Raw genomic sequence first — 19,941 nt, 5'->3', positions numbered from 1 at the left:
TAGAGGAAAAGAAATAGCAAGATATAAAAGAAAAAATATAAAATTATAAGCCTTGGAAAATGTAATATAGATCAAGAATGTAAAAATAAATGACTACAACTACAATTAGTCCTAGATGGAATATATGAATATAAAGCATAGGGTGCCTTCATAAGATCAAGAAAGAAATGGTTAGAGGAAGGGAAAAGAGTACAAAATATTTTAAATATTTTTCTATTAAAATGTGCGACCAAGATAAACTTCACGGCATTAACAAACTCAGACAATAAGTTAAATTCAATTCAATTCAATTCAAGTTTATTTGTATAGCGCTTTTTACAATTGACATTGTCTCAAAGCAGCTTTACAGAATGTAAACATAGAACAAAAGGTTAATATAAAGAACAATATAAAGATTAATAGAATGCAAAATTCAAAATTAATATTAGATAGATTTAGTTCACAATGTGTATGTATTTATCCCCAATGAGCAAGTCTGAGGTGACTCAGGCAGCATTTGCAAGGAAAATCTCCCTTAGACGGTAAAGGAAGAAACCTCGAGAGGAACCAGACTCAAAGGGGAACCCATCCTCATATGGGCAACACTGGAGGGTGTGATTATAAAAATACAGTCAAACAAATGTTATATAGATGCAAAAGATCACATGGAGTTTATATCTCCTCTTTAGTATCGCAGAGTCTGACTGGAGCTGGTAAATCTCTAGATGCCTCAGGATTCACAGAGTCCTCAGAGTCGGCCTCATCTCAGTGGAGGTCCAAAATCTTCATCGCACGGAAGGAGCTGGTACAGTTTCTGGATGCCTCAGGATGGGTAGAAAGAGAGAAGCAGTGGAGAGGGATTAACATATCTGCTGTTCATAAAATGTGCAAGTCTGATATAATAGTGCACAATATTATGGGATGTATTATGTGTACGCCTGACTAAATAGATGAGTTTTTAACCTACATTTAAACTGGGAAAGTGTGTCTGAGCCCCGAACACTATCAGGAAGGCCATTCCAAAGTTTGGGAGCTAAATATGAAAACACTCTACCGCCTTTAGTAGACTTTGATATTCTTGGAACTACCAGAAGTCCTGAGTTTTGTGATCTCATAGAGCGTGAAGGATTGTAACGTGTTAGAAGTCTAGTTAGATCCATGGGAGCTAAACCATTAAGAGCCTTATACGTGAGTAGCAGCAGTTTGTAATCAATTCTAAACTTAACAGGTAGCCAGTGTAGAGATGATAAAATTGGGGTTATATGATCATATTTTCTTGTCCTGGTAAGAACTCTGGCAGCTGCATTCTGGACTAACTGTAGCCTATTTATTAAAGATGCAGGACAACCACCTAGTAATGTATTGCAATAGTCCAGTCTAGAGGTCATGAAAGCATGAACTAGCATTTCCGCATCAGATAAAGACAGGATGTTTCTCAGCTTGGCAATATTTCTAAGGTGTAAGAAGGCTGTTTTTGTAATATGGGCAATATGATTTTCAAAAGACAAGTTGCTGTCTAATATACGTAACACCCAGGTCTTTCTCTGTCGAGCTACTGTACTAGTAACAGTACATCCCTCTAAATGTAAGTTGAATTGTGAGAGCTTCTGTGTACTGGTTTTTGGACCGATAAGTAGTGTTTCTGTCTTATCGAAGTTTAATAACAGAAAATTGCGGCTTATTCAATCTTTTATCTCTCTAAGGCACTGAGTTAATTTGGACAATTTAGCTATTTCATCTGGTTTTGGTGAGATGTATAACTGTGTATCGTCAGCATAACAGTGGAAATTAATCCCATGTCTTCTAATAATGTTCCCTAACGGAAGCATGTATATTGAGAAAAGCAGGGGTCCAAGGACTGATCCTTGAGAGACCCCATAATTAACTGACAATAAGCTGGAGGAGTCACCTGGGAATGATGGTTCAATTAGTGAATTGTATTAATAATTTCTCTTTAAAGAAGCTCTTTACCAATTTACTGAGACAAGGTCTGATAAATTTATTATAAGCTCAAAAAGGATATCGGATTACACTAATTAATAATGATGTAAAAAGAATTTGCAGGTACATTACCACTGAAAAGTTTGGGATCACATGCAAAATTCCAAAGACAAACACATTTTCATGCAATCTGAAATTTAAAAAGCCATTGGTTTACCTTAATATTTTCTTATCTGTATCTGGTTTGTGCTTAAATATATATATAAAAATGTTTTTCCCATTTTTTTTTCCCATGTCATAATAATAACATATTGGTATTCCAATAAAGGAGATGGTAGATTATTTAGGTATTAAGATGTGTAAATATAACAAGGAGAGAAATAATTAACATTTTACCCCAATTTATTTTGATTACTGTATCTAATATTTAAATTTACAAAACTAAGGATTCGACTCTCAGGTAAAGATATATTTTTGTTGTATTAACAATGTTATGTTAAAAAAAATCACATAGAAATAGAGCTTCGGGTAAATAATACTTTACTCTAAAATCTCCATCGACAACAACAGAACATGGTACAAGTGTGAAGCGCGCACATCAGCCTGACTTTATGACAGTATTACTACAACAGATAATAACAACCAAGAACTGCTTAGCAACCACAACATTTACATCGAGGTCTTAAAAGATATAAGAAATAAAAGTAATAATAAAACAAGAAAACAGCACGTATAGGATCTTTGAATCCTTTTTGTAAGTTATCCACTGCATAGCTTAGTTTTTTTTTAATTAATTTTGTTTTTAATTGAATATACTATGACCCTCTCTCTCTCTCTCTCTACATATATATATATATATTGTTATGCAATCAATAAAAAAGTGTCTGTGAGAGTCAAACCTGGCAGGGGCAAGAAACTAAACCATGTCTTATTTATTTATTTATTTATTTATTTATATTTATTTATTTATGGTATATATTTTGTGTATATTTTGGGTTCCCTTGTTTACATCTGTCGCCCCGCCTCCTGTTGTTTACGTCAGACAGACTTTTTAAATATAAACAGCTGATGCTTTCAAATTCGAAAATAGATTGTTGCTGATTTCAATGCGAATTACTTCATTCTGCCACTGGTTTTTACCCGGAAAACAGCGACACCTATCGATGGTACAAGCGGTAATAGTTTTTCAGCTAGAAATCATTACTGGAGCATCAGACAGACATTATTTATCAGAGGTAAGAGTGGCTCTGTTCTAGTTAAAAGTTTTGTCCAACTCAAATAACGTGAAAATACATGTTGTTCATAGTATCTTCCAAAAATATTAGAAAACTGACTTTGGGTTGGATCCCAGGTGACCACACAATCTGGTAAATCTCAACTGTGGATATAAAACTAGAATATTCACAGCAGAAATATCATGACCTAATGAACCTTACAGAGGTTTTTGACGTGAACTGTGTTTAAAAAGTATTTCTTTGTTGCCGGATTTGATCTCTTGCCATCATATATTTAGTGGAGATTTGAACTGTGTGATGGATACAGCCATGGATTGCTCCAACCCTAAAAGTGTTCCTCTTTAAAAAGATCTCAGATTTCTGCTGGGTATATGACTCAAATTGGCTGTGAAGATCCATGAAGGTTTTTAATTTCCTGATACAAAAAGAATTCTCTTGCTTTTCACTTGTCCATGTACTTAAGGATAGATTATTTCTTTACTGATAAAAAGGCTTATACCTGCCTTTTATAGAGTAGTATTCTGCCATTGTTGAATCAGATCACACACCCCTAATGCTTGATATTTGTTTTTCTTTTAACTACCTAACAAGGTTATCATGTAGACTAAACACAACTTTACTTACAGATGACAGTCTTTGCCAATTTATATCCTGTGCAATTGACAATTTTCTACTAACATATAAAAAATACAGACTCTATATCACCATCACTATTATCGCAGACGGTCAAGGTTGTAATAAGGGGAGAAATAATATCATACTCTGCCTCACGTAATGAATAAAGCAAACAAACACAAGAGAAACTTATCAAATCTATACAGAAAATCGACTATCGGTACGCTATAGCCCCAACAGCAGAACTATATAAAGACAAACTGAGCCTTAAGACAAAATCTGATTTATTATCAACAGAAAAAAATTGATTTAGTTTTTGGCCGTGCCAGGTTTTATGAAAATGGTGAAAATGCAGGTCGTCTTCTTGCCCTAAATATCACATGGCAGATCAGATTATGGATACAAACTTGACATTTAGCACATCATAATCAGGAATACATACAGAGATTCTTGAAAGATCTAAAAAGGATGAAGGATTTATTCTCCCAAATCTGTTCAATTCTTATCGGTCAGCGTATTTACAAAAAGTCATTTATTAGTTTCAGTCCCTGAATTTAGAATGGTGTGAAGCAGAAGCTAATTCTTGCAAAATCAACATCACTGGCCGTGCTGATAACAATGAAGTCACCAATCTCACCATCACAGTTCTCTTCAAATCCAGTTGTAATTTTGACTCTCAAAATGATTTGATTTGATTTGAAATACATAATCAATTTAGGCAAGCATTTCAGCTAACAGACTTCCCCATATTCAATAATCATCTTTTTCCAGCTGCCAAGCTAGATTCTACTTTCAAGCAATGGCAGGACCTTGGCGTAGTTAAGTGTAGTGACATTTTCACTAATAATATTTTTGCGAATTACAATGGTCTGGTTCAAAAGTTTAATCTTCAAAAGTAAATTTTTGCTGCCTTCACTTTTGTCACTTTATCCAAGCCCATTGATCTGTATTTTTTCAAATGCCCTCTGAATCACGACTAGACTTGGATCGGAGAGTTAGGAATTGACATATCCAATGGCATCTGGGATAAATTTGTTGACAATAAATAGGACTTCATCTTGTGCAAGGCTCAGATTCAGATGAAGGTTCTCTGCTGTATTCACTATAGTAAAAGCAAACTGGCCAAACCTTACCCAAATATAGATGAAACGTGTTATTGTTGCAGTTCATCATAGGCAGATCTAATATATAGACAATTTTGGTTTTAAATTTTAGAATTTTTTAACTTTGCATTTAAATTAAGAATCCTCCATAACCCAAAATGTCTTTGTTCGGTCTCATTCACATAAGTAAAGATAAAGAGGATGCATTGTCATTTGTAACATTAATAGCTAGAAGAATTATTTTAGAATGGAAAGCAATTCCACCTAAACTGTAATCTTGGCTTAATGATTTAAAGATGTTTCTGAAAACTAAACAAACAAATATTTTCTCATGGGATCAACCAAAACATTTTACAAAACAAGACCCTTTTTATAACCTATATTGAGAAGAATGAACTCTTTCCTCTTTGAGGACCTATCCCCCGGCATATGGGAGGATCAGGTTAGGATAGGAATTTGTGGGGGGGAATGTGAAAAAGGAAAGTCTTTGAAGGTACTTTTTTGTCACTCAGTACTTTGAGTGCACCTTGTTCTGATAAAAAATAATGAAAAAAAGAGAGTGAAATTCTATACTCATATTAAATGAAACAAGAGTATAAGATTTTAAAGAAAATAACTCTATAACAGTTACTAAGCATAAACATGTTCTTGTTTAACAGAGAAACAGTGGTCATGACCAGGAACAGTGAAATCAATATGGCCACCAATTTGAAGAAAACTGTAAATCCACAAATAAAGGCAATGATCAATACTGATCAGCTGGCAGTGACAGAAGTTCTGCAGGATGATCATAGCCACTGTGAAACAGAATGGAGACCGGAAGAAGATTTGTCAGATGATGGAGCTTCAGAGATGTCTCCAGAGAACAGAGAGTTATGGGACTACTTCTTGAACAACAGTGATCCCTACAGTCCACTCTGCTTCTCCTGCCCTGATGAAGTAAAAGCTTTTGACAATATTCATTGTGATGATGATGATGAACTTGTTCCTTCTAATCATCATGAGACAATAACCGAATGTAGTGAGGAAAAGCATACTGATTGGTCAGACGAAGGAGATTCAGAGATGTCTTCAAAGGTCAGAGAGTTATGGGACTCCTTATTGAACCACAGTGCTTCCTACAGTCCGCTCTGCTTCTCCTGCACTGCTGAAGTAAAAGCTTCAGAGAATGATCATTGTGATGATGATGAAGATGATGCTAATTATGATGATGACGATGAACTTGTTTCTTCTGATTCTCAAGAGACAGAACCTGAATGGAGTGAGGAAGAGTATAGTGATTGGTCAGATGAAGGATATTCAGAGATGTCTCCAGAGAACAGAGAGTTATGGGACTCCTGCTTGAACAACAGTGATCCCTACAGTCCACTCTGCTTCTCCTGGCCTGCTGAAGTAAAAGCTTCAGAGAATGATCATTGTGATGATGATGAAGATGATGATAATTATGATGACGACGATGAACTTGTTTCTTCTGATTCTCAAGAGACAGAACCTGAATGGAGTGAGGAAGAGTATAGTGATTGGTCAGATGAAGGAGATTCAGAGATGTCTCCAGAGAACAGAGAGTTATGGGACTCCTGCTTGAACAACAGTGATCCCTACAGTCCACTCTGCTTCTCCTGCCCTGCTGAAGTAAAAGCTTCAGACAGTGTTCATTGTGATGATGATGAACTTGTTTCTTCTTATTCTGAAGAGACAGAAATTGAATGGAGTGAGGAAGAGGATAATGATTGGTTAGGTGAAGGAAATTCAGAGATGTCTTCAGAGAACAGAGAGTTATGGGACTCCTTCTTGAACAACAGTGATCCCTACAGTCCACTCTGCTTCTCCTGCCCTGCTGAAGTAAAAGCTTCAGACAGTGATCATTGTGATGATGATGAACTTGTTCCTTCTTATTCTGAAGAGACAGAAATTGAAAGGAGTGAGGAAGAGGATAATGATTGGTCAGATGAAGGAGATTCAGAGATGTCTCCAGAGAACAGAGAGTTATGGGACTCCTTCTTGAACAACAGTGATCCTTACAGTCCACTCTGCTTCTCCTGCCCTGCTGAAGTAAAAGCTTCAGACAGTGATCAATGTGATGATGAACTTGTTCCTTCTAATCATCAAGAGACAGAACCTGAATGGAGTGAGGAAGAAGATTCTGATTGGTCAGATGAAGGCGATTCAGAGATGTCTCCAGAGAACAGCGAGTTATGGGACTCTTTCATGAACAACAGTGATCCCTACAGTCCACTCTGCTTCTCCTGCCCTGCTGGACTGAAAATAAAGGCATCAGAGGTTAAACAAAACCACACACCTTCCAGCCCCACAGCCAGAGAGGTTGAGGAGCACAATCCTGACCAGAATACAAAGGTAAGAAGGTATGTCTATATTACATCAATATTACATCATGGGTTTATTGTATGTAATCAGGTGGCAAGATATTCGGGGGGATATTTGGATATAAGAATTGAGTGACTGACTGTTTGTCAACTTGTATATACATCAAAAGAATAGTGAATATTTGCAGTATTAAGTCTTGGTTACAGGGAAAGATTCCTAAACAGAGCACTGCTTGCTGAGGATAGTGATGCAACAGTGTGCAAGTCACAAGAAAGGATGATGAATTCCAACTTGGCTGCTCTTGACTACAAAAAATGTTATGATTTCTTTTCTTCAAAATGTCACAATTAATGATGAGGTTCAAATAGGACTCAATTTGTATAACAAATACATGTGTGTAAGTTGTATATGCAATTAAAAGCAGTACAATGTCTGCTCGCAGCATTATGCATTTTACTAATCGTTTCTTAGAGGTTTCTGAGTTTTGATATGCACCATGTTGGTGTGTTAATTTTCCTTATTTACATTTATTTGTCAGAATTTGTTTCTCACTCTGAATTCGTCATTTCCAGGTGCATTTCAGTGAGGTGGTGACCATACACACCCACGAGGCATGGGGCTTTGCAAGCCAGGGTCGTGCTTTATGGAGATGCCGAGAAATAGAGACCATTTCAAAAAGAGAGTTGAGAAAGCTGGAGAGCTCATCAGCCCGTGTCTCACAGCTCAGCACAGAGCCAGAGTTTTGGACAGACTGAGGAGCCACTCTCATATTTTAGAAGTTCAGTGATTGCAAACCTTTGTAGTATATATATATATATATATATATATATATATATATATATATATATATATATATATATATATATATATATATATAAAAGTAATAAAATTGTGGCAGCTTTTTTTTTTATATATTTTGCATATATGGTTCTATTATGTTTACCTCAATACACTGAAGTTACTGCACTGTGAATCACTTTTTGTTGGTTAAATAAAGATTACATGAACTTTTTGAACTAAATTTGCCCATTTAGCTTGTGCTTTTATCTGAAAATGTTTTGCTCAAGGATCTGGCTATGCCAGCTTGGTAGTATTGGGATTTGATCTAATTGCTTACAGAAATGAGTAGACCAGGAAAGACCAGGAAAAATAAAGCACAAGTGTAGAGTCATTGTACACACTGCTATGAACAGAGCCAGAGTTTTGGACAGACTGAGGAGCCACTCTGATGGTATTTTAGATTGTGATTGTGGTTAAATAAAGATCACATGACCTAATTTGGCTGGTGTCACAAAAATGTTGTGCTCAAGGATCCAGCAATGCAAGCTTGATAATACTGGGATTTGAACAAAATGTGTAAACTAGTAACACTCTGACAGAAATGAGTATATCTGACAGAGCAGGAAAGAGAAAGCAAGTGAAAGTGAACTAGCCAGTGAATTCCAAAACCTGCAGGATTGTTATACATTATACAGGCAAAGTGGACTAAATAAGCCATTTTGAGCCTTTTTTATTGTGGACAAAACCACCCTTTCACCACGATAATCACAGAGCAATACACAGCTAAAATATCATATTATGTCATATCTCTATAAAGCAAACATTAGCAAACTCAGGTCAATAAATGACACTTATCAACCATCATATTCTTATGTTTTCAGTTTGATAGCCACAGTCTCAAAATCTCTCATGAATCACTTTCATGAGACAAAAGGGAAATCTTAATTTTCTTTATGTAAAAACTCCTTATTAAGACTATCCTTATGTCACTTGGCTTATTTGCCATTTTTATTGGGGGGTGGAGTTGATGTCTGATCAGAGAGGTGCTAAGACACCAGCACACCTCCAGCTCCCAAATTTGTGGTGCACAGGTCACTTTTTTGTGATGAGATTACTTTTATAGTTAAACATTTTCTTGCATGTATTAAACCTATACAAGCTATTGGGAAGCCAAGCCAAGTCTGTGTGAGCTTTCACATGTTCTCCCATTATCTACTCTTAAATTGTGAATGAGGGTCCTGCGATGTACTTGCTCCCCACCCACGGTCCATTCCTCATATATGGTACTTCACTGATATGTTCCAAAGTATTGTGGAATATGAAATGTTCAACATTCATTATAAAAAAAATAAAGAAAGTTGGTTTAAGTGTAAAACAACAATTATCTTGCATTTGTGTCTGGCTAGATTTTATGTCATTGCATATCAACACAATGCAGCTGTGAGCTATTTCATGTTCATCTGCATGGGTATTTCTTAGCAACAATAAAGAAACAGGTCAAGCTTGACGAAGAGCTCAGTAGCATCAGCTAGATGTAGAAACTGTCAGTGATGGAGCTCCTTCCTTCTTTTACTACCATCTCTGCTCTTCTGAATCCAGTAAGTCTTCCTGGCCTGTGCTCTATCTTTCTCCTGCACCTCGGTGTCATCCAGCACCTCCAGACTGGGGATCTGACTTATAACATACTGCCTGGAAAATATAAGTGGACCCAAATTATTTTGAAATCAATAGGAATCTTTGTTTAATTGCAAAATTTCAAAACCCCAAATTTCTGTTCTCGGTTGAGAAAGAAATACATTTAAGCTCATTTAAAATGAATGTAAGCAAAAGTGTTATATCAAGAAGCGTGAGCTTATTAGACTGTACATTACTAGCACATTAGACACTGTTGCCCCCATACGATTAAAGAAGGTTATAGACAAAACACCTGCACCATTGTATAAATGTCATTTTCAGACCTGTAAAAGTGCAACTCGTAATCTCGAAGGAAAGTGGAGAAAAAGTAAACTAGAGGTTTTTAGAATTGCAGACAAGGACAGTATGTCCAGCTATAGACAGGCTCTAAAAGCTGCTAGAGCTGAGCACCTGAGCAAACTCATAGAAAATAACCAAAATAATTCTAGGTTTTTATTTATCAAAATTAACAAAAAATGAGATATCTCTAACACTATTCCTGTTCACTGATAAAATTGAAAGTATCAGGAACAAAATAGTTGATGTTCAACCCGTGACAGCATCTTGTGATCCAGTCTCACCTAAAGCTCTACATTCACAACTAGAGTGCTTTACAAGTATAGGACAGTAAGAGCTAGATAAACTTATTACTACAGCTAAATCAACAACATGTTTGTTAGATCCCATTCCAACTATATTACTGAAATAAGTGTTACTTCTTAATATTATTAACTCCTCATTATCTTTACGTCACGTTCATAAATCCTTCAAGTTGCCAGTTATAAAGAAACCTAATTAAGAAACCTAATTTAGACCCTGGGGGGCACGGTGGCTTAATGGTTAGCACGTTCGCCTCACACCTCCAGGGTCCCCGTGCCTCGGGGGTTTCCTCCCGGTACTCCGGTTTCCTCCCCCGGTCCAAAGACATGCATGGTAGGTTGATTGGCATCTCTGGAAAATTGTCCATAGTGTGTGAGTGAATGAGAGTGTGTGTGACCTGCGATGGGTTGGCACTCCGTCCAGGGTGTATCCTGCCTTGATGCCCAATGACGCCTGAGATAGGCACAGGCTAATGATGCCTGAGATAGGCACAGGCTCCCCGTGACCCGAGGTAGTTCGGATAAGCGGTAGAAAATAAATAAATGAATGAATGAATGAATTTAGACCCTAACTACCTATCAAATTACAGACCCATTTCAAACCTTACGTTTACATCCAAAATATAAGAGAAGGTTGTGTCTGTTCAACTGTGCTCCTTCTTGCAAGAACAATAACTTTGAAGCGTTTCAGTCAGGTTTCTCGCTCCATCATAGCACAGAATCTACACTTGTTAAAGTTACGAATTACTTGTTTTTAGCTTTAGACCAAGACTATTAGTTCTACTTGAACTTAATGTTGCATTCGAAACTATAGATCACAACATTCTTCTAAATCACTTTCAAAATTAGGCAGGTATTCAGGGACAGGCTTTAAGTTGGTTTAGATCCTACTTGTCTGATTGATACCATTTTGTAGTTTTCAATTTATTGCCATTTAATTTTGGTGTCCATCAAGGATCAGTTCTACAACTTCTGCTTTTCTCAATTTACATGCTTCCATTGGGAAACATCATTAGAAGGCATGGGATTAGCTTCCATTGTTATGCTGTCAATACTCAATGTTATAGTCAATGCTGACTATATATCTCATCAAAAGCAGATGAAATATCTAAAATGTCTAGGTTAACCGAGTGCATTAAAGATATAAAGGTTTGGATGACCTGTAAAGATTGGATTATTTATTGTTAAATTCTGATGACTTTTAAAAGATGTATTGTTACTACTAGCTCAACAGTGAAAGACCTGGGTGTTATATTAGACAGCAACTTGTCTTTTGAAAATCATATCGCACATATTACAAAAACAGCCTTCTTACACCTTAGAAATATTGCCAAGCTAAGAAACATCCTATTTGTATCTGATGCTGAGAAGCTAGTTCATGCATCCATGACCTCCAGACTGGACTATTGTAATGCATTACTAGGTGGTTGTCCTGCATCTTCAATAAATTCAAATTTTGTGTTATATTAATATTTGTGTATTATTACTTTTTTGTATTATGTTCTGTAAAGCTGCTTTGAGGCAATGTCCATTGTTAAAAGCAGTATACAAATAAATTTAAAGTGAATTGAAATAAATATACAACACGGTAGTGGTGATATTGTGTGGCAGGTGAAATGCCCACACAAGTGTCTTCAGGGTTCTTTGTGCATAGCTAGATAGCACAAAAGAGCTTGTTACCATGTAGCACATTTGTGTGTGGCTGCTTTCCCACATATTATGTCTATAAAATTGATCTCTTTCATTTTCATAAAAAAAAACATTGCATGTGTAAACTTGAGATTAAAGTAAACTTTGTGCATTCCCCATGAGTATTGTTCATTAAGCTAACATGTTCATAATTAGCATTTTGTAATCCAGCACAATTACTTAAACTTAGTCATAGAATTTCATCTAATGTAAAATATTGTTTTGAAGAAATCTGACATTGTTATTTGTAATGATTTATAACCTTACAATGTCATTAGATGAAAATCCAAGACACAGCCATCATGTTTCTGTAACTTTCCTGGTTTTTATCATGTAACCCATAATATACCACATAAGTCCTACAAAATTATGTCAGTGTAATCTTTGGTTTCTAAATATATACACGACAACTACTACTTTTCACATTCAAACGTAAAACATTCACTTAAAACATGACCCGGTTACAAATACTTACACATACTTCATTCTTAAAACAACAGAGTACATGTGGATTTAGTCATTTTGTAAAGCAATAGATATCACAGTCATGTAGATTGCTCATATTCTTGTGTGCTTTTATTACTAACTCAGAAATCTATCACAAATCTGATGTCAAAATCTTCATTTCAATGTGTATTTAACAGGAAGAGACTTAAACGTACTATGTGCTTTTTTGCAATTTGTTTCAAAGGAAAATCTAACATTTATATAAAATCAAATTATTTTATAATAATTAATTAATTACAATTGTTAATCAAATTTGTATTAACATTTGGGAAAAATAACATCTGTAATAAGCATCTAAATAGGGATAGGAATGCACATGTATATTTTCATGAACATGAGTAATCTAGAAACTTAATTTTTTTTTGGAAAAAAAATCAGATTTTCCTCTGATTTTGAATCTGAGAAAAATAAGTTTAAAAATTAATTAAATTATGTACACTTCTATCAGAAAATGGCTGATGTGACATTCCTCCCAAAAACTACTGATTTTCTTCCTTTACTGTCACAGTGTTTATATTATTATATAATATTTTTGTATAATTATATTAGTAGAATATGTCTGTATCTAAATGTTGATGAAGAACGTAGCTGTATACATGACGACCACTAAGTGGTGTAGTATATACACATCTGAAGTCATGTGCTGTTTATTTCTGCATCCTAATCTTCTTCAATCTTTAAACCACTGAAACAAACCAATGTTTATTAGGTTGGTCATTTAAAATTGAACTGTTTTATATGTGGGGATTTTTGAGTAGTTTGATTTACCTGTAATCAATGTACTGGGTCAGACTGCCTCCATTAAAGTAACTGGGTGCTGCCTCATTGTTCATCATACTAAGTATTCTGTAATCAGACGACAACATATTCAGCATCTGCTCAGACTCAAGAACACTGAAGATTCAACTGTTGTTAATACAGAAACAGACATGCCCAAGCGAGGCCTACTTGATATTGGGGAACTTGCAGCATATCTCTTCAACTATGATGGGAAGGTTGCTTATTTTGTTCTTGTTGATCCACAGTGTAGTGAGACTTGGCATGTAGGGGAACTTGACATGAGAGCTGTAGTTGTTCCCATCCAGGATGAGAGTGCTCAGCTTGTCCAGCTCCCCCAGAAGAGCCGGGCTCCTTTAATGGCTGAGTTAGGGCAAAATGTGATAAGAGGGTGACCTTGTGGCAAATACTCATGCCAGAAGGTTTGTGGGTGTGTGTTACAGTGTGTGTGTGTGTTCATGTAAATCTGTGTTTAAAATACACTGATGTTTGGAGTTGAAATAGCCTTAAATGCTTGTTTCATAAGCTTTACACACATAGAAAGAAGTGCACAGGAAAGGATACTCATCCAGCAGGTTATAACTGAGGTCCAGGACCTCTAGTGTGTTCCGCTGTTTGAAAATGGCATCATAAGGAATCTCCAGGAGGCTTTGGTATGCAAAGGAGAGCCTCTTCAACCCTGGGTCTATTGTGGAGCGTCCTGGAGCCCCTGGCTCCAGTACACTACTCTCAACAACCTCCATACACTCAGCTCTCCGTGTCAGGTCACATAGTGAACACTGATCAGCTGACCAGACCAGTCATGGCATTCTATACCAATATGCAGTCATGCAGTCATGAATCTGGAGTCTATCCCAGGAAAACTGGTCATGAAAGAACAATACAGCCTGAATGGTACATCAGTCCATCACACAACACAATGAGCACATACAGTATATTTTCACAATCATTCCTACCTATAGTCAATTTGGAGTTTATTTACATGCATATTTTGTGAAGTGAAAGGATATGCAGTCTTCAGTTTGTGAAATTCCAGTATATTATAATGCACACAGGTTTGTCCAGAACTCTGTCATTTCCACTTGTTTCCACCAAATTATTTTCTGTGAATTTGAGACACTCCTATATAGTGTGCATATTCAGGCGTTATAGCATTTTCTGTGTCATGCTGCTGTACTGGTTTCTAATCTTAGTATTATTAGTTTGACTTGGATTTATGTTTGGAATAAAGTTAATTTTTAAAATATCATAATGCATCACTTAGCCACATAATCTTGCTGCAGAGTTTATGAACTGAGGAATAATCCTAGCACTATTAGGCATGTACTAAACTTGAATACTTAATATTATTAACTTTGTACTTACTGCAATGACTATAAATAAACAGCAGAGTGACATTTGCAAATTTTTTAGAGTATTTGCAGCTTTGTGGCATATCATTTTGCATTGAAAGTAGGATTCAAATCCCAGTGTGAATAAATGAACCGAAAGCATTGGTACTTATTTTGGTTTTTATACACATAGAAAGTGTCAAGCAAATATTATAAAAAAAAAAAAAATTAAAAAAATTAAAAAAACGAATATGGAGATAAAATTGAAAAACTCACTACCTATGTATAGATATTATTTTCATTTTTAAACCTAAAGCTCCACATTCAAACAATCCCATGTTTTTTTAAGTCGGTTATGACTTTTTTCAAATCTATCATGTTGCATTCTACCCAATAGAAAAATGGATTCATATCACCATTAATCATCAGTAATTTACTACAAATTGAATAATGTCCATGCAGTTACACACTAATATGCTACAATAGTGGATTAATGCAACCATAGGATAAAATGTATAAAAAGTATACATTATATATTAATGAACATAATGCTGCTCACCGATGTAAGCTGGCTTCCCCAGTAGGTTGTGCGTGTGCCTGTGTGTGTATGTGTGTGTGTGTGTGTGTGTGTGTGTGTGTGTGTGTGTGTGTGTGTGTGTGCTGAATGTCTTTTATTATACACATAAAGACCTTCTTTCATGTCTGGAGTCAGGATCACAAGATCTGGATAATTACATTGTTTATTAACCCTTTACTCTGGCCAGTGGTACAAAGAAATAGGTCAAATGCACTGAAGCGTCTCGACATTATGGCAGTTTTTAGTGGTGCTTTAAGTAGTGGCCAATGATTTACTAAGAAAGTACTGCACACTGCAGGTAACATACTGCATATCACATATTTATTACTTATTATTCTCTTATTTCTTATCAGTTAATATTTTTAAACTTAGATAATTTAATTTACTTTAGTTTTATGAACAGTCTAGGAGGATTGTCCAGGTTTTCATTTCACTGCTAATTGTATACTGTGTACGTATAACTGTGTACATGAGAAATAAAAATCTTAAATCTCTACTGAGTAAAAATGTTAGAAGGTTGTGAAATTGGCTAATTTTTTGTCTAAAACATTATTTTAATCTCTGCAAGTTAATATGAAGTAGATGCCTTATTTTGCTTATTAAATATTGACATATTGAGCATGAGAAGGTCAGAGCAGATGATGAATTGGCAAGATTCTTGAGTTGTTTTCTATAGTGGTAAAGCTGATTGAATTCTACATATAAATGTTTGTGTATCCTACTAACAGTCTATAATCACACCCTTCAGTGTCACCCAAATGAGGATGGGTTTGAGTCTTGTTCCTCTCAAGGTTTTTTCTCTTCTATCTGAGGGAGTTTTTCCTCGCCACAATCTTTAGTCTTGCACATTAGGGATAAATACACATCCATTAAATATGTCTAGTAGTAATCTCTCATTTCTTTGTACTATATTTCTATATGTTCAGTGAAGCTGCTTTAAGACAATGTACATTGCTAAAAGCGCTATACAAATAAAAATGAATTGAAATTGAATTGAAATGACTGGAGCCTATTCGATATGTGTTGATATATCGATATATTCGATATGTGTTGTATACAGTGTCCCTAGCTGAATGACACAAACAGAGACCATAAGAATTTTATATTAAATACAAAAAAAGGGTTTATTTTTTGAAAATGTAATGAAGTAAGAGTATTAAATTCCAAAAATATTAAGGCAAAGAAGAACTACACTGGTATATTCCACCATGATTATCTTCTCCAAAATCTTTTTCAAGATTTTTATTTTACCTGTTTTGCGTCTCAGCTGGATGCATTTTTGCTAGCTTAACTGATGATTATAAATAATTCTTATTCCTTGGCAGATTTACAATAGATCTAATATACAGACCACTACTGCATTTATTTATTTATTTTCTTTTTCCATTGTTCATTTTGTTTGCATTTCACTTTCCAAATATGGATATGACGCAATCCAGCCCCAATTCTAAATTATTTATTTATTTATTTATTTATTTATTTATATTTTATTTACACAATGACATGAAATAAAATATGACATTAATCATAATTAATTAATCAATAGTGCTTTAAATATGCTGAAACAAAAACAGAGCTAGAAAGAGACAAAATTAAAAAAAAAAAAAAAAACTAAAATTAAAATAAAAAGTAATATAAAAAATGTAAAAAAAAATTAAGAAAAAAAAAATCAACAAACAAATAAATAGGACAAACACAAGATATTTAATGGATTAAAATGGTTTATTATATTATACGAGGTGTGAGTCAGTGTTTTGTTTTCCTGTCTCTCAGGCTGGGTTTTGTTTCGCATTTCCATGTTTATATGACGAAACTCCACCACAATCCTTACAGAGCTGCTGCTGTCTCTTTCTCGAAACGTCACGAAACACGTCCAGGTCACGTGACTTTCGGGTTGCCTGGTTTGGGAAATTCGTCGCTCCGCCTACTTTTGCTGACGTCAGACGACGGGTTTCTATATAAACAGCTCGTGTCGCCCACAGTGAGACACCGACCAACACGAAAACAGATTTAAATACTATATAACGAGGAAGCTTTCTGACGAAAGACAAACATTCGAAGGATTATTACTTCATTATGGCACTGGTTTATACTCGGAATACATCGACTGCTTTTGATCGTTTAAACAGTTATAGTATTTCTGCTAGAAATCGTCACTGGAGCGCGAGACAGGCGACTGGCTGAACTGTTATTGATCAGAGGTAAGAAATATTTCTCAGTTCTGTCTAACTCAAATATAAATAGAAAATACATTTGTTGTTGTTGTTGTTGTTGTTGTTTTATAGTCTATTCCGAAGGTATTAGAAAACTTTTCATGTATGGGTTGTAACCATGGTTACCACGCATGCGTACGTGACTCATTTCACACAGTGTACGTGATGTCCGTGACCCAGTGACCTAAACATGTACCAGATTATAATCTGTTTATATAGAATTAGAATATTCACAGCAGAAATATCAGGGGGGGTTTCTCTGATTCTTAGTTCTTAAATTCTTAGTTCTATGTTCTTGACCTCTTCCCCGAGGTTTATTCTTTAAAGCTGTGTCATAAATTAATACATAGAAATGTTAATGTAAAATGGAGGCTGATTATGAACTGCAAAATATTAATTAAACAAGAATGTAGGGTTTTCTTTAAGATTTTCAGTACAACATTTTTCTAGTGTTTTAGAAAGACCCTGTTTTTAACGCTGTACTTCTTTTTTTCTTTTCTTTTTTTTTTTAACTTTGTCTTCCAGAGTAATTGTGACAGCAATGGGACCATTTTCTACCCTTCTGAATAATCTATTCTCTTGTTGGAGGCCACAACACAAAACCCCTAAGCTATTGTCCTTGAAGCTTGATTATTTTTTTCCTACCATGACAAAGACAACTGAAATTCGACCCTTCAGTTCATACAGGAGAAAGTTAGTCAATTTTGTGTTACAGAACATTTCCTTTTTTCTGTGTGAAGTCTTCAGGAAAGTCATACATCACTGTATGACTGGTATAGAGTTACTAAGCATAAACATGTTCTTGTTTACCAGAGAAACAGTGGTCATGACCAGGAACAGTGAAATCAAAATGGCCACCATTTTTGAGACGACTGTTAATCCACAAATGAAGGCAATGATCAATTCTGATCAGCTGGCAGGGGCAGAAGTTCTGCTCACAGACTGGCTTGAATGTCAGTCTGAAAAGCAGGATGATCATAGTGACTATGAAACTGAATGGAGTGAGGAAGAAGATTGGTCAGATGAAGGAGATTCAGAGATGTCTCCAGAGAACAGAGAGTTATGGGACTCCTTCTTGAACAACAGTGATCCTTACAGTCCACTCTGCTTCTCCTGCCCTGCTGAAGTAAAAGCTTCAGATAGTGATCAATGTGATGATGAACTTGTTCCTTCTAATCATCAAGAGACAGAACCTGAATGGAGTGAGGAAGAAGATTCTGATTGGTCTGACGAAGGAGATTCAGAGATGTCTCCAGAGAACAGCGAGTTATGGGACTCCTTCTTGAACAACAGTGATCCCTACAGTCCACTCTGCTTCTCCTGCCCTGCTGGACTGAAAATAAAGGCATCAGAGGTTAAACAAAACCACACACCTTCCAGCCCCACAGCCAGAGAGGTTGAGGAGCACAATCCTGACCAGAATACAAAGAAAAGAGCTAAGAAGGTATGTCTATTACATCAATATTACATCATGGGTTTATTGTATGTAATCAGGTGGAAAGCTATTCAGGGGGATATTTGGATATAAGAATTGAGTGACTGACTGTTTGTCAACTTGTATATACATCAAAAGAATAGTGAATATTTGCAGTATTAAGTCTTGGTTACAGGGAAAGATTCCTAAACAGAGCACTGCTTGCTGAGGATAGTGATGCAACAGTGTGCAAGTCACAAGAAAGGATGATGAATTCCAACTTAGCTGCTCTTGACTACAAAAAATGTTATGATTTCTTTTCTTCAAAATGTCACAATTAATGATTAGGCTCAAATAGGACTCAATTTGTATAATAAATACATGTGTAATTTGTATATGCACTCAAAAGCATGGAAAACCAGTACAATGTCTGCTCGCAGCATTATGCAGTTTACTAATCGTTACTGAGGTTTCTGAGTTTTGTTCTGCACCGTGTTGGTGTGTTAATTTTCATTATTTACATTTATTTGTCAGAATTTGTTTCTCACTCTGAATTCGTCATTTCCAGGTGCGTTTCAGTGAGGAGGTGACCATACACACCCTTGAGGCATGGGGATTTGCAAGCCAGGAAGCACGAGATGGGTCGTGCTGGATGGAGATGGCGAGAGATCGAGAGCGTTTCAAAAGGAGAGTAGAGAAAGCTGGAGAGCTCATCAGCCCGTGCCTCACAGCTCAGCACAGAGCCAGAGTTTTGGACAGACTGAGGAGCCACTCTCATATTTTAGAAGTTCAGTGATTGCAAACCTATAAATGTAGTAAAATTATGGCAGCTTTTTTTTTTATTTTTCTATAATTTATTATATGGTTCTATTATATTTACCTCAAGACACTGAAGTTACTGCACTGTGAATCATTCTTTGTTGGTTAAATAAAGATTACATGAACTTTTACATTTGCCCATTTGTCTGGTGCTTTTATCTGAAAATGTTTTGCTCCAGGAACTAGCTATGCCAATTTGGTAGTATTGGGATTTGTTCTAAACTCTGACAGAAATGAGTACATCTGACAGATCAGGAAAAAGAAAGCAGAAGTGGAGAGTCATTGTACACAGCACAATGCAGCGAGAATGCAGAGTGGGATATTGTTCATAAGTGCACATGCCTATTATGAGGTTAGAATATC

General features: G+C 35.7%; 3 protein-coding genes across 4 annotated transcripts; 2 read left to right on the top strand and 1 right to left on the bottom strand.

Moving 5' to 3' along the window:
• Positions 1-5,455: 5,455 nt before the first annotated feature.
• LOC132848130 (protein phosphatase 1 regulatory subunit 15B-like) lies at positions 5,456-7,953 on the top strand. Its single transcript, XM_060873621.1, is given in 3 exon segments — positions 5,456-5,745; positions 6,646-7,228; positions 7,771-7,953. Coding segments are annotated over 3 exon segments (1,056 nt in total).
• A 1,569-nt stretch (positions 7,954-9,522) lies between these two features.
• Positions 9,523-13,967, bottom strand: LOC132848070 (leucine-rich melanocyte differentiation-associated protein). Its single transcript, XM_060873575.1, has 4 exons — positions 13,789-13,967; positions 13,396-13,578; positions 13,216-13,293; positions 9,523-9,667 (listed from the first exon to the last, which is right to left on the bottom strand). Exons 1-4 carry the CDS (start codon positions 13,965-13,967, stop codon positions 9,523-9,525), a joined length of 585 nt encoding a protein of 194 aa, XP_060729558.1.
• Positions 13,968-17,109: 3,142 nt separating this feature from the next.
• On the top strand, positions 17,110-19,709 carry LOC132848561 (protein phosphatase 1 regulatory subunit 15B-like). Of its 2 annotated transcripts, XM_060874387.1 has the most exons (4): positions 17,110-17,333; positions 17,871-18,038; positions 18,159-18,789; positions 19,328-19,709. In XM_060874387.1, exons 2-4 carry the CDS (start codon positions 17,887-17,889, stop codon positions 19,553-19,555), a joined length of 1,011 nt encoding a protein of 336 aa, XP_060730370.1. In that variant the 5' UTR covers positions 17,110-17,333; positions 17,871-17,886; the 3' UTR covers positions 19,556-19,709. The 2 variants fall into 2 exon arrangements, with proteins under 2 accessions (XP_060730370.1, XP_060730368.1); XM_060874385.1 differs by having other exon boundaries at positions 17,871-18,789.
• Positions 19,710-19,941: the final 232 nt, after the last annotated feature.

The sequence above is a fragment of the Tachysurus vachellii genome, chromosome 7 (genome assembly GCF_030014155.1).
Source record: "Tachysurus vachellii isolate PV-2020 chromosome 7, HZAU_Pvac_v1, whole genome shotgun sequence".
NCBI lineage: Eukaryota > Metazoa > Chordata > Actinopteri > Siluriformes > Bagridae > Tachysurus > Tachysurus vachellii.
The sequence above is the reverse complement of the archived record's forward strand: the minus strand, read 5'-3'. Positions and strand labels throughout refer to the sequence as shown.

What these genes read in the sequence shown, in the direction of transcription:
- LOC132848070 (XM_060873575.1), bottom strand. Translation starts at nt 13,967, where the DNA reads ATGGAGGTTGTTGAGAGTAGTGTACTGGAGCCAGGGGCTCCAGGACGC. An exon ending in AGTTATAACCTGCTGGATGA is followed by an intron (nt 13,579 to 13,788) that starts GTATCCTTTCCT and finishes CAGCCATTAAAG; the next exon opens with GAGCCCGGCTCTTCTGGGGG. An exon ending in ACCCAGTACATTGATTACAG is followed by an intron (nt 9,668 to 13,215) that starts GTAAATCAAACT and finishes TATATTTTCCAG; the next exon opens with GCAGTATGTTATAAGTCAGA.
- LOC132848561 (XM_060874385.1), top strand. Translation starts at nt 17,887, where the DNA reads ATGGGACCATTTTCTACCCTTCTGAATAATCTATTCTCTTGTTGGAGG. An exon ending in CAAAGAAAAGAGCTAAGAAG is followed by an intron (nt 18,790 to 19,327) that starts GTATGTCTATTA and finishes CGTCATTTCCAG; the next exon opens with GTGCGTTTCAGTGAGGAGGT.